The sequence below is a fragment of the Castanea sativa genome, chromosome 4 (genome assembly GCF_040712315.1).
Source record: "Castanea sativa cultivar Marrone di Chiusa Pesio chromosome 4, ASM4071231v1".
Taxonomy (NCBI): Eukaryota; Viridiplantae; Streptophyta; class Magnoliopsida; order Fagales; family Fagaceae; genus Castanea; species Castanea sativa.
Genome location: NC_134016.1, coordinates 5,187,402 through 5,201,560, shown reverse-complemented (window position 1 = coordinate 5,201,560; position 14,159 = coordinate 5,187,402). Strand labels below are relative to the sequence as shown.

At 33.2% G+C, this 14,159-nt stretch overlaps 1 protein-coding gene across 1 annotated transcript; it reads left to right on the top strand.

The window, feature by feature from the left end:
• Window positions 1–6,894: 6,894 nt before the first annotated feature.
• On the top strand, window positions 6,895–10,861 carry LOC142631654 (large ribosomal subunit protein mL43-like). Its single transcript, XM_075805878.1, has 4 exons — window positions 6,895–7,078; window positions 7,412–7,495; window positions 10,130–10,236; window positions 10,337–10,861. The coding sequence occupies exons 2-4, from the start codon at window positions 7,416–7,418 to the stop codon at window positions 10,507–10,509; spliced, it is 360 nt and encodes a 119-aa protein (XP_075661993.1). The 5' UTR covers window positions 6,895–7,078; window positions 7,412–7,415; the 3' UTR covers window positions 10,510–10,861.
• The last annotated feature ends 3,298 nt before the right edge of the window (window positions 10,862–14,159 follow it).

The following is a 14,159-nucleotide window of genomic DNA, read 5'->3' as shown; positions in this document are numbered from 1 at the left end:
GGTTTTTGGTTGACTGTGGGTGTGGGTCGGTGGGTTTGATTATCTTGTCGCCGATTGGGTGGGCAATGAATGGGTTTGGGTGTGGGTGAGGCTCAACGAATCGGTGGGTTTGGCTCAATGGATCAGTGGGTGTGGTTTGTTGAAAGATGGGTGTGGGTGTGGGTGTGGGTGTGTGTGTGGATGTGGCTCGGTGGGTGTGGTTTGTTGAAGGATTTTGTTGAAGGGTGGCTGGTTGGGTGTGTGGCTCGACGGAAAAGACGCAGTGAGGGAGGGAAAGCGGCTCGACGGAGAAGACGCAGTGAGGGAGTCGGAGAAGACGCAGTGAGGGAGGGAAAGAAATAATAAAAAATGTAAAAAGAATGAATATTTTATTGAATAAATGTGTAAAATAGATAAACTGATGTGGGTGTTTTGTAAAAGTAGAGGTGTAAAATAGAAAAAGTAGGTTTTTTCATGTAAAATAAACAAAAAATTTGAACGAGCTGATATGGTTGCTCTTAAAACCTGAAAATGGTGGGTCACTTTTAAATCATGTATTTGGTAATTGAATTGTGAATACAATTTTCAGAATAACGGTATTTTTTTTTATTCCAATGTTAAAAACATGTGTTCTAAAAACAATCACACCTTCTAAAAACATATTTCAATGATATTATGATAAATATTTTTAAAAAAACGTGGATCTTACCTAAATCTGATATGATAGCACCTCCAAAAACATATTTCAATGACATTACGGTAAATAATTTGAAAAGCATAGATCTCACTAAAATCTGACATGATAGCACCTAATGGAAATAAATTTTCATTTACGAGTTCTCCCTCCCTCTCTCTTTAGCTTGTCTCTCAGCCTCACTTAAACCCTACTTCTTGATCTAAAATTCATTACTCTGTGTGTGTGTGTGTGTGTGTGTGTTTTTTTTTTTTTTAATGTTAAGTTTTCCTGTCTGTTTTTAATCTTAGCTAAAGGTTGGGTTTGTGGGTAGGGATGTACGTGATCTGGTTGGTGCGGTTTTTTTTTTTTCTAAATATGCCATCGAACCAATAGGGATCGCTTTCCCCACTGATTGATTAGGTCTAGATAACTTTGTATATTCTATTTCTTTTCTTGGGGGTGGGGGGCAATGAATTTAATCATATTCAACCTCATAAAATTATTAAATTAGATTGAGTGTACTAGAAATTGCAAAACAATTAATTGTTTCTCCTTAGAAGAAGAATTCCACATTAAATTTTTTCCAAGACTTATTGTTGGGGGTTGGCGAGTTGTGTGATCAATTCATGGCAATGAATTTAATCAAATTCAACCCCATAAAATTATTAAATTAGATTAAGTGTACTAGAAACTACAAAATAATTAATTGTTTGAGAAAAATTCCATATTAAAATTTTTCCAAGACTTAATGTTGTGCCCTACTAGTTTGAGAAAATTGTCTTAACAACATACTTGACTAAGTAAGTTCCTTATAAGCAAATATGAAGTATTATTACTGTAAGGACCAAAAATCAAGCACAGACCTAAAAGCCCAACATAGATCCAATAAATCAAGGTCCAAAACAAAGAATTTGTAGAGAGGGAATACAACAACAAAGGGCAGTGGCGTCCTAAGGATTTCACTTGAACAATCAATACTTGTCCTCGAATTTTTCCAGAGGAAAGATCTTATTACACTCAATTGTCAATATTTTTTCTATCTTCTTCCCACCCAAAAACCATCCGTCTCTCCTAGCCACCTTCACCCCTATTTATACTCCTTGCCTTTGTTATCCCAACCTTTCATCTCTCACCTAACTATATTTTTTTGCTGACACTTGTACATTTGCTTGTAGAAGGTCATGGAAAGAAGCTCCTTAGCTGTGATTTGTATTGTTCAGGTCACCTCTACATCAATGCAACTGATAAAGCTGGTGTTCCTTATTTAATACAGCTAGAAAGCTTGGTGCAAAGCATTCAATGCGGCGCTCACAGCTACCTACCCTCCAACTTGATATTTTCACCTTCTTTGCCATGTATCACCAATTTACCCCTTGTACTCCAGGCAATCACAACTCTACATCCTCGAGTCCTCAGGTCCTTGATTTTCATCCTAATTACCATCTCCTTTGTTCTTTAAGCTTCATCTTTGGTCTTCGGGTCTTCAGCCTTGGTCCTCAGGTCTTCATATTTGGTCCTCGGGTCCCCACAATTACATTTATATTATATTTACATGATTTATAGTTTCTCTACTTCTTTATCACCTCTCTCTCAATGTACTAAATATTACTAAATTTATTTTCATTGCTAAATTAACTTGTCAATTAAGAATAATGCCTTTACATGGGAATTTGCTGTTTATGAATTTATTTTTAAAGTGATTTTTATTAATCAAACTGATTTCTACTTGTAAGTATATTATTAAAAAAAAAATCATGCTTATTTATGTTGTACTATTTTCTATTAACCTTATAATATCATGAAAATTTATTTGAAAGTTTGTTTCAATTTTTGTTTAGATATTTTTAGTTAATTTTGCTAATATTTACAAATTTAATAAAATTATTTTTATTTTTATTAATTAGTAAATTAATTATAACATCATCACAATTCAATTTCGATCGAACCTTGGTCTAATCTTAAAACTTTGAACTTCTTTCTTTACTGGTTCTTTGAACGGTTTGGGTTTGAAACCCATACTCAATAGTCAAAAAGATCTTTTAACACCCATCACTTCTTCGTCAAGGATATCATTGACAGTCACAACTCAGAGAGAGAGAGAGAGAGAGAGTATTGTGAAAATAATTGTACACATGTAGTATATGTATACACATGTAGTATATGTAAGAAAACATTTATTTTTTATAGAGCTGGATGAATTTGGTTCAGCTTTTTGATACTGTATTTTTTGAAAAGTGGTGGTTTCAAAAAGTGCGGTATGAAACTCGGCTTTTATAAAAAGCTAATTGTTTAGTAAAAGCTATTAAAGAAATATTTTTTGAAAAAACTGAGTGTTTGACTAGCACTTATAAAAGCGCACGGTTTGAGTTGTAAATTACCAAAAGGACAATGTATATATAAGGGAGTTTATTTCATACTTAAATCAACTACTTATTAATAATAATAATAATAAAATATTATTCGTATTATTTTTATAATGTTTGTGTTTAGTTTTTTTTAGTGTCATAATTATTTTTTATTACTATTAATGACTTCTTATCAATATTAATTAAATCTAAAAAATTATCATCATCATTATGGAGCACAAAATGATAATATAAAAAAGATGATAAAATATGTGTTACAAAGAGGATAACAGATGGTGTTATTTGTTGATTTATCAAAGGGTACAATTAAGTTTTTAAGAAAACATGTGAACCGTTTGGGAATTGATCCTACCATTCCAACGGTAATCTATATAATAATAATAATAATAATAATAATAAGTAAAGCAGAGAGAAAATTCAATTAAATTTCAAATTAGAATTCAATTAGAGTCTAATTTTGCGTTGTGTGTCTCATCTGATCTAAATTTTAGAATTTTGTACCAAGTGAGTTAATTTAGTGTAAAAATTGAATTTTAATTAGAGTTTAATTTTGCGCCATGTGTCCTATCTAATCTAAAATTTTAAATTTTTGTGCCAAATTAGTTAATTTAGTGTAGAAAACGAGGAGTCCAATATAATAAACTATAAAAAACATAATCATATAACTAAAAAAAATTCAAATTTATAAGTCATAATAATAATAATAATAATAATAATAATAATAATAGTAAGTGAAACTGAGAGAAACTCATATTAGAATTCCAAATTAGAGTTCCAATTTTGTACCATGTGTCATAAATTATTTATTCTTAAAGAGTTTTTTTTTTTTCCTTAATTTCAAAATCAAATGTGAGATCACATTATAAATATTTATCCAAGTGAGTTATTAAATACAAAAACCAAAGAGTCTAGAATAAATGAATCATTAAAAAAAAATGTTTCACAATAATAATAAAAAAAATGGACAATTTACATTTTATACCTAATAATATCTTTACAAAAAATTTTAAAGAGTTAACAAAATATAAAAATGACTATCAATAGTATTTAAATTATATATATAGGAATTATATTATGCATCTTATTGTATATTTTTAAGTGTATCCGTGCATATGCATAAGGTTACAAACTAGTATTTAATAAAGGGCTATGACTTTTTGCAACTGTTGATACTGGCTGTCCACATATTAATAGGCAAGTCCTTTGTATTTGAAAATGTAACTTTCTTCCAAAGCTTTTTTGCATTATGTTACCAAACACTCATTTTGAAATTCCAGCTTCAAAAAATGTGTTTTTGACTCCTTAAAGTGGAATCAAACGCGTATAGGTTGAAACTCTTTCAAAAAAAAAAAACATGCATTTAGTGATTTCATTTTAATCCAAACTTTAAAATTTAAGTGTAATAATTGAATTTTTGTAGATTAAATTATAACATTATCAAATAGTAAATTATAATTTACCCAAAAAAAAAAAAAGAAACATTACATTGTCATATTAGTAGCAATCCTTACATTAAGGCAACCTACCACTACTATGACTGCTTTGATCAGTTAGTTTTAATGCATTCTCCTTTTAACCAAAAAAAGAAAAAGAAAAGAAGCAATCCATATATTCTTTTTTCTCCTTTCTTTTTATAATTTGATATTTACAATCAGAAATATTTGAATTTTAAAAGTTTTTATTAGAAAACGATAATAACAATTACCAATTAATCTGCATAACCCTTGCCAATGCCGGTGACTCGGTTCAAAAAATTTCCAAAAAGAAAAAAATGTAATAAGCTACTAACGGGCTCCAAAAAAAGAAAAAAAAAAAACCCTAAACTCTCTCACAGTCTCACTCACACTCAGACACTCTCTCTGCCTCTCCTCTCCTCACCTCACCGTCACTCTCTCTCTCTCTCTGTTCTGACTCAGCCGTGTTTCTGAGCCAACAAGTCCTTGAGCCAACGATCTGCGACTCTGCGAGTGTTCAGCTTCTCGGAGCTGAAATCGGCGACCAAAATCGGTTCAGCAGGTCGTTGTTGATTGGGGAAGGTGGGTTTGGGTGCGTCTTCAGAGGCCTCGGGGTTTCTGATTCCAAAATCGTAACAAACAGTTGAACAATTTCTTCGCTTTTGATTCCAAAATCATAATTTCAGGCAAGCCCAATTTCTTCGTTTTATTTATTATTTTGCACAAATATTTTTTCCTGGGTCTTTGTTAGATTTTAGGAGTATTTAATGAACAATTATACGTTTTTGGTTTTAGAAAATGGGTTCTGTTGGGATTGTTGTATTGTATTTGGTTTTTGATTGAATTTTATCAACTGGGTATGTGTTAGATTTGGTTTTTGATTGCATTAAGGTGTTTGATTCTATTTGGGGATATGTAAGACTTGGTAATTCTTCAAGCATTCTCAATTTCTTGTTTAATGGCTGAACCTTTCTTCATGATATTGTATATCTGATTTGAGAGCTAAGTTTTGCACTGTGAAAACTAATTAAGCAATGGATGTTTAAAATTTTAGAAATGGATAGTGCAGAAACCAAATCGTGATTACTGAAAGTCTAAATTAATTACTCAAAACTGTCGCACAAAATGGATAAAGTGAACAGTACAAAAAATAAGATCACCAAACCATTTTTAAAATAAGATCATTAATTTTTAATATATGAAATGAAAATTTGACTTCTTGGGATTTGGGTATATGTTTTTCTTGCTGAGATTGAATTTTTGCTAAGTAGACTTGGGGGCCTTTCAATTTCAAACATGAAAATTGAGCTGGGTTTTGTGTGTGTGTGTGAGTGGATAATTTGATAGTTGTGAGCTGGGTATATTACGTGCTTGTGTTTCGGGAATTGAGGGGAGCTGGAAATGCTTATATTTAGACGGATTGGTAATGCGTTTTAGTACTGATGGGTTAAGGTTTTCTTTCAAAAGTACTTTTTTTCTTCAATTGTAGGTTGTCATTTACGCGCCTGCTAGAGCTGCGACACAACAAGGATCGGGAAAGGTTGGAAGGTGGAAGATCAATTTTATGTCAACACAGAAGTATGTTCTTTTTATCTGTATAAAGGGTTGTCATTTTTATGTCAACACAGAAGTATGTTCTTTTTATCTGTATAAAGGGTTGTCATTTTAGCTAATTAGAGTTGTTAGATTGCTGAATAAATTATACTACTTGAAATTCATTAATGTTGTACAACTAATTTTGGGCTGCTCCATGCCAAGATTAAAAATTGTGCATTGTGCAACCAATAATTTTGATTATTGTCTCATTGACTCGGGTGCTTCAAATGTCTGATCTACTGTGGCTTATCAAATGATGATGAGTGACATTCATGTGCATCTATTTCCCTTCCATGTTTTGTTTGGCTTTGGCATAGAGCCAGAGGATAGTTCAATATCTATGCACTCTAATTTTATCTTGTGCAAGGGGCTTGCAAAAGAATAATTAATGTGCTTGAATTTCATGATATCATGTATTGTCTCTGCTCTATCTATGGACATTGTGTTGGAATCTTCATTTAGAGTTCATAGTGCATGAAATGGCACTGAGAAAATGGAGGAGAGCAGGGTGGAAGAAACTATATCTCTCTAAAAAAAAAAAGAAGTAGATACAAACTAATCAATAAATTTTTTTTAATTTTTTATTAATTAGTTTTTTATTTTTTAAGATAAAGCTATTGGTTAGTTTTTAAGTTAAAATGATTTGCATAAAAAAAAAAAAAAAGGTTTCGGGTTTCGGGTAGGGTATGGATATCCATGGATAATAATTCGGGTAAGATTCGGGTATAGATATTAATGGATATTGATATTCGGGTATCCATGGGTAAGCTTTTCGGGTCGGGTATGGATCGGGTATACCCATACCCTACCCATGGCCATCCCTAGTTGCACCTTCTTGAATCTTGATCTTACATGTCGGGTCGGGTAAAAACCGAAACCACATAACAAAATTGAAAATACCAAAAATACCCATCAGTTACGAGCTTTCTTTCTCAGAAATCTCAGCCAAAACCCTCCTTACAAAGAGAAGAGAGAGCAAACACTCGAGTCTCAAATCATACAAAAAGGTTAGTTCCATTCTCACATTTCATTTGATTCTCTTCAAATTTTCTTTCATTTTCTCGGGCAACCAAACAGAGCCGATAGTCTTCAAAAATAACCCACAAGATTTGGTTTTGAAAATAATGTAAAAGAAGATTTATACTGAGTAAAATAATAATGAAAATCATTTTTTTAAAAAAAATCAGGTTCAACTATAAGGTTTTGGTATGAAGTATAAAGCACTTAGATTCCTCAGTTTTGGGACAACCCAAAAAAAAAAAAGTGCTTTTGTTTTTGAATGTTGAGATGATTTTATTATAAGTATTGTTTATGTTGTTGTTGTTGTATTGGTTTTGAAGTGAGATGGCTTTGAGAGGTGTATGGCAACTTCAAAAGCTGGTTGTCAGCTATTCTGATTGGGGAGGAAGCAGTAGGGGCATCAGGTATGCTTTATATTTATATATAAATGCATGTGTGAAATTGGGTGTTTGATAGTTTTAGCTTAGAACTTTCTGCTAGAAACAAAAAGTAATTTGAGTGAAGAAAGTTTCTTGGTTGATTTGAATTTTAGATTTTTTTTTTCCTTAGAAAGAGAATAAATTTTTGGTACATTTTGTGTGCTAAGATTATGTCCCTTATTGCATTAACTTTAATGAAACTTATTACTTATCAAAAAAGATTTCATCTTGATGGTAGTGATGTGTACCCTTAGGACATAATTATGCCAGACACTGTAGAACTACTGTCTTTGGTGGGGAAGACGCGATAATTATGTTATGATGTCCTTACTGTCAGTCTGTTTAACTTATACAAAGGATAGCGGTCTAAGGTGGTTTTACAATTTGGCAATGGGAATTGCCCTAGACTCTGTGACTCCAGGCCTTTCTGTATACTTTATAGCAGGTTAAATTCACATTTCTCAGGGTACTGGATTGAGTATTATGTGTTCTAGCAAATTAAGTTTGCATTTTACAGCTCACTCAGCTGCTAAATATGCTATTGCTCTTAAAGTAGGTTTCTTGTGTAATAACTGTGATTTGCCTTCCCCTATCTTGAAAGCATGTAGGCAAGATTGTTGTACCTCCTGTTGTTCTTCTTAATCTAATGAAATGGCAGATTATCAAAAAAAGTTTGCATTTTATGGGGTACTGGACTGAGTGTTATCTATTGCCAATAGGAACTTCTTGGATAGTCCCGCTTTATGCTATTTCGGAACCCATTGGGCTATGAGCATTGTTCACAGTTGCTATTTATCTTTTATCTAGACTCATGAGGGCTTCAGAGCTGTTAACTTTCTCAAGAGAGTTTTTAGGTAGAATATGAAGTTGCTTTAGTTTCTCATATGGTATTTCCATGGAGTTTTAAAGTTGAGAGTACCAAAAAGAAGAAAAGGTGGGTGATACCTATCAAAGAACATTAAAGGTGAGTGAAGAAAGATACTTATTTATCCCATGTAACTTTGTTATAATGGGACCATAATGAAGTTATCTTGCAATTGCAAATGGATGGGATAGCAAATAACTTATTTGTTTTGAGGCTTTCTTTAGATTTTCTGGAAGTTATTAGCAGTATTTGGTATTCTGGGGGTAAATTCATTCGCTAGTTCTTCCAAATCACTCCTGGGTGCTTTTTTCAAAATTGCTTTATAGTTTTTTATTGGTAAGTTTATATAGGCATCAAATGGGTCTTGAACCCACACTCTCACCCTCAACTTAGCACTTATTAAGGGGAGGAGGTGCCAGCAAAGCTCATTAGCAAAATTGCATTACGGTTTTGTGATCAAGATATTGATAAATTGCCAATGGCATAATGGAGGCAATACTTATTGGATTGGTGCTATATGTACAAGTGTAATGGTGAATCGGTTGATCATCTTTTTCTTCATTGTCCGGTTGCAATGGATATGTGGGCTATGGTGTTTGGGTTGTTTGGAGTGAGCTGGGTTATGCCGCAATCTGTAGTGGGGCTTCTAGCATGTTGGCAAGGCAGTTTTGGCCGCCATCGAAATGGGTATATATGGCTTATGGTTCCCCATTGCTTATTGTGGTGCTTTTGGAGGGAGAGAAATAGTCGGTGCTTTAAAGATAAAGAGAGATCCATATCAAACTTGAAGTTGTTTTTCTTTAGAACTTTAATGGATTGGTTGGCTGGCTTACAGAACCAATCTTTTTCATCCTTTCTTGATTTCTTAGATTCTTGTAATTTTTGTTCTTGATTGTTTGACCCCTTGTACACTCCCTATGTACTAGGGTGTTCCACCTTTTTTTGAGATCAATAAACTTTTACTTATCAAAAAAAAAAATCCCAACCATTTCCTTGCTTCCATTACACTTTACTTTTTAGTGATATGGTGGCAAGAAATCACGTACTGTGAAATAGAAAGAATCTAGCTTAGGTTTGGTGTCAAAAATGGTGTTAATTATGTATATTTCTTTTTTTCTTTCTTCTTTTTTTTTTGGTTTGTTTTTGTTGGCTGGTTTGGTTATGCAAGTTTTGTAAACTATTGATGGAAGCACAAATTACCATGTTGTATATTTCCTTTCTATTCTGCGTTCTTTCTAGTAGGATTATTTATATTTACTGACTGCTTTTTTGGTCAATGCGCTACAAGCACCACTGAGAATAATAGTAATATCTAGGATCTGAGATGAATAATTGGTTAAGATCTCTGAAGGTAATCATAAAACTGGACATCCAGCAGGGTTCGTTTGGTGAAAAGAAACTGGATGCTAAACATAGGCCATGGCTATTTTTACTTGTTTTGGCATTTTACTCTCTACAATTTCTTTTTCATTGTTTCATATATATTATCTAGCTGACATGCTTGAGTAGATGTAGGTTTTAAACTCTCCCCCCCCCCCCCCCCCCACATACAACCTTAAATAAATAAATAAATTTGAAAAAAAAAAAAAAAACCCTTTAGTGGGGTTCCCCTTCCTCTTTACAGGGGCATCAATCTTCTGTGTATAATATATTTGGCCAAACTTCTCAAAACCTGTGTTCTTCCATAAAGTATTAAAAATCTAGTGTTTTCCTTCATTTGCTTATTTAATGATTAATAAGAATCAGTATGGCAGGGCATTTATGGAGTCGCATCTGCCAGCATTTAAAGAGAAAAATCCTCAGTTAGAGGTTGCTACTGAACTCATTCGTGGTCAGCATCCACATTTGAAAGCCTTTTATCGTAAGTCTCTCTCTCTCTCTCTCTCTCTCTCTCTCTCTCTCTCTCTCTCTCTCTCATGCATGTGAAGTGTAATTAAGGATTTCTTTTGCCAAATGCACAGGGAACAAAAATGAATGGGTGGTATGTGTGAAGAATATGGATCCAGAAGAGGTTCTTCTACATGCAACTAGGCTAAGGAATGCATTGGGAAGAAAGGTTGTGAAACTGAGGACAAGACATGTTACCAAACACCCTAGCGTTCAGGGTACATGGACAACGGATGTGAAATTTTGAGGCACAAGATACAGCTCCATATGAGTAGCTTCCTTTGGTGTGTTCTAATAGTTCTTTTTAGCCATGATTACAGGTCTAGTGGAACCTTTACTTAGAGGAGCTTGAGGATTGTAATCAGTTGTGCAATCTGACTAATGCTTTATATACTGCAGTATGATTCTAAGGCGATATTCATATTTCCCACATTTTGGAATTTTTATTGCATTTACCCCACTTTTTTTCTAATTGTAATAATGACTGGCATTTGGGTATTCATGTTTCTCCTAATCCTCTATACTTTGTCACAATTGTGGGATTAATCTGAGAAAGCAATGGTTTTTGTTTCCTATCAATAGGTCAACCTTGAACTCAAGCTCATGTGTCTATTCCCAGGCTCCCAGCCAATGTTAGCACTGTTGAGTGCACTTTTAGGCCCCTATATATAGCTATGCAAGCTTGGCTGGTTTCCCCAGCTGGGTTGCATGTGTTTGACCTAAATCCAAATGAGGTTTACGTCTGAAAGGGAATCTGAGGACTGTGAGTACTGTGCAATTTTACTACTTTCCATTGACTGAACAGGGTCAAGTATCGATAAGTTGAAGGATACAATTTTTTGTCACAATAGTTGATATGCCTTATTGTGATTGTTGTATATTGTTGTATAATAAAAATGATATCAGTAATAAATCTTAGTAAAGTGATGCTTCTATCAAATCAGACTATGTCAACAGTTATGAAAGATGTTTGTAACTCTAGTATTACTCATCAGTAAACAGAGAAATGCATCTAATCTGCCCTTCTTCAAGTTGTTTTATAGGGGTTCAGGTGTTCCTGGGCACAGTAGCCAATCCCCAAGTAAAAGGTGGGAATTTTTTGAAATCTTAATATATTTTTGCATCTCTCCACTTGGAAATTAATCAATTATATAAATTTATAACGTAGGAAAGACAAGAAAAATCGTAGTAAAAGAATTGAAGTTGCTCTCCTTGCGAAGTAATCTCAGTGTTTCTTTTTTCAGTTTGAGTTGAAACCCAACTATATCTTTCTAGTAAGTAGTAACCACAAGCAGTCATTAAAATTTAAGCTAAATAATAATTAGCAAAAGCAGTCATTAAAATTTTTAGAGATCTAGATCAAAACTTTTATGCCACAACTCTGATGTAACTGTGAGTGATTGTTTATCACTTTTACATGAATCCATCACTTTTTCTCTATCACTCATAATTGGTCATATCAAAGTATTGGCACAAGTTGTCCACAAATTTTCTCAAATTCAAAATTCAATGGAAACAATCATATCTTTGTAGGCTAACAAAAAACATTTTATTACAAAAAATGTCAGCATCCTTGAAAATTAACAAACCAAGAACCACAACTAGATACAAAAGAAGCAAATTTCATCTATAACCCAATTTTTTGCCCTGGAGCCAACAATTACTAAACAACCAGTCACAAACTTACAAATATATAACTATTTTGAGATGTGATATAACGTATAATGTATTTTCTAAATTATATTATAGATAATTTTTTCTCCCTAAAAAATAAAAATTAAGAATTTTTAAAAATAATTTCTCTCTCTATTCTTACAAATATATAATTCTCTCATTTATGGTATTTTCGATTGATATTATTCTTGTAAGTGCACAATTGCACCTGGACCCAAGAACAGTTATGGGCTCAGGCCCAATGAGCCTTAAACAATGAAAATTTGTAGAGAGTGGGCTTGAAACCCAGGTTAGAAGTGAGTGAAGATTAAATGACAAACTAAAGATTGCCAGTATTAGGAAACAGCAAAGAGTAATGTAAATAGGTCTCCTCGGACGTAAGCCGAGAGCTGTTCTTATATTATCTCTCTCTTTGTCTTTTTTCTTTTTAGGTTACAAAAAGTTCCGTCCACATTTCTGTTCTAGGTCTTTTCTTAAATACTCTTCTTCTTAATACTTTATACACGTGTTGCCCCCAACTCCTCCCTTAGTATAGATATTTCTTTTCTTAGTGCCTTTGAACGGAACTAGGAGTTTCCCTTCATCGTTTAAGTGTCACCTCCCCATTAATGTGGCATGGGTGGTAGGTGCAGGGTCTTTAATGTGGAGGTAGCAGCCTTTGTCTTTGACATTTCTTCAACACTGGTGCTTCTGGGGCATTCAAGGGTTCACCCCTTTTAACCATTGGTCTTGACCGTGTCATTCCCTAACCTGTACCATGAAGTCCCGGGTTCTCTGGTGTCAGTCCGAGGGTAAGTTCACCCTCGGCTGGGTCCTCGGACCCTCAGCGCATGGGCCGACCCATAGTATTAACAATTTCCAAACCCAGGGTCAGGTCGGCCCTCCTTAACACGGCCCAAAAGGCCCATGTTCCCATCAGGATCTTTTTACCCCCCACAATTCTTTTTTTTTTAATGATCCATATTCTTCTAACTATTGTTATTATGCATTATATTTTCATAATTTCTTTTGGTACAATTAAATTTTTAAGTTTCAAAATTATTATTTAAATTTCTCATTCTCTTAAGGAGATTATCGTAATAATTAAAAGTTATCATATAATTACAATTGATAGTACTCTTAACCCAAACTTGCATTTTCTCGTTCTTTAGTAAGTACACTGAAATGGAATGAAGTTGATCAAATGGACTGAATGGATCAATTGGACCAATGTGGACTATATTAGACTAAATGGATCAAACTAGACTGAAGTGGAACAAAATGGACCAAAGTAGACCAAATTCTCAACCGTAATTATTAAACATAACTCAAAAAATTAATAATAATTATAATAATAAAGTGATGTAAAACCATAATCTATGATAAATAATGTATTCCAATGTGAAGGAAGTGGTTTGTTGTTGAAGTAACATCAATCAAATTTGTTATCAATTTAATATTTTTGACTAAATTAGTATGTATGTGTTTGTGATTCTATATCTATGTGCTTGTTGAAGGTTTTATTCAAGTTGAATTCAATACCATATAGAGAAAGTTGTTACACCACAAAAAATTATAGGGAAAACCAGTTGCATGAAATATTTTATAAAAGAAAAAAATATTTGTTAAGGGTTTTATTATCTCTATCTCTTAAAGTTTATAAAAATGACGTATGGTTCTCTAAGTAGAAGTAAAATCGAACCTTTCAACCTAACCTTGAATACTACATTAGCATACGGATATATATATATAGTGGTGAAATAAGATTTTTTTTCTAGGTGAGTATAAACTAAAAATAACTAAATGGAATCTCCACCTAAAATGTTTGTATTACATATATTTTCTATTACAAGTTACATTTAGATTCAAGAATGTGTAAATCATGGTGGTGAAAAGTGATGGTCATATCATGATTGATAAGTTAAAATTAGTTTTGAAAATGAGTGAAGGCAAAATGCATTATTACATACATTAATATTTATATACTTTTTTTTTTTTTTGAGAAAGACACGAACTGAACACACACATAGAGGAGTGGGAACTCGAGTTTAATATCACACAACTCACAACATACAAAAGCCGGTAACTCTTGAATACTGTGTGAAGGCTTTAAACCCCTTGGGAGATACACACTTAGGCGATGTGGGACAAACCCACTTGATTGCTTTTTTTGATAAAGACACGAACTGAACACACACAATTGGTGATTGCTTTCCCACTCCCCTGTGTGTGTTCAATCCGTGG

Bases quoted from the DNA above. Each gene is read 5' to 3' on its own strand.
- LOC142631654 (XM_075805878.1), top strand. From the start codon at position 7,416: ATGGCTTTGAGAGGTGTATGGCAACTTCAAAAGCTGGTTGTCAGCTAT. The intron at 7,496-10,129 runs GTATGCTTTATA...TCAGTATGGCAG, and splicing joins GGAAGCAGTAGGGGCATCAG to GGCATTTATGGAGTCGCATC. The intron at 10,237-10,336 runs GTAAGTCTCTCT...CCAAATGCACAG, and splicing joins ACATTTGAAAGCCTTTTATC to GGAACAAAAATGAATGGGTG.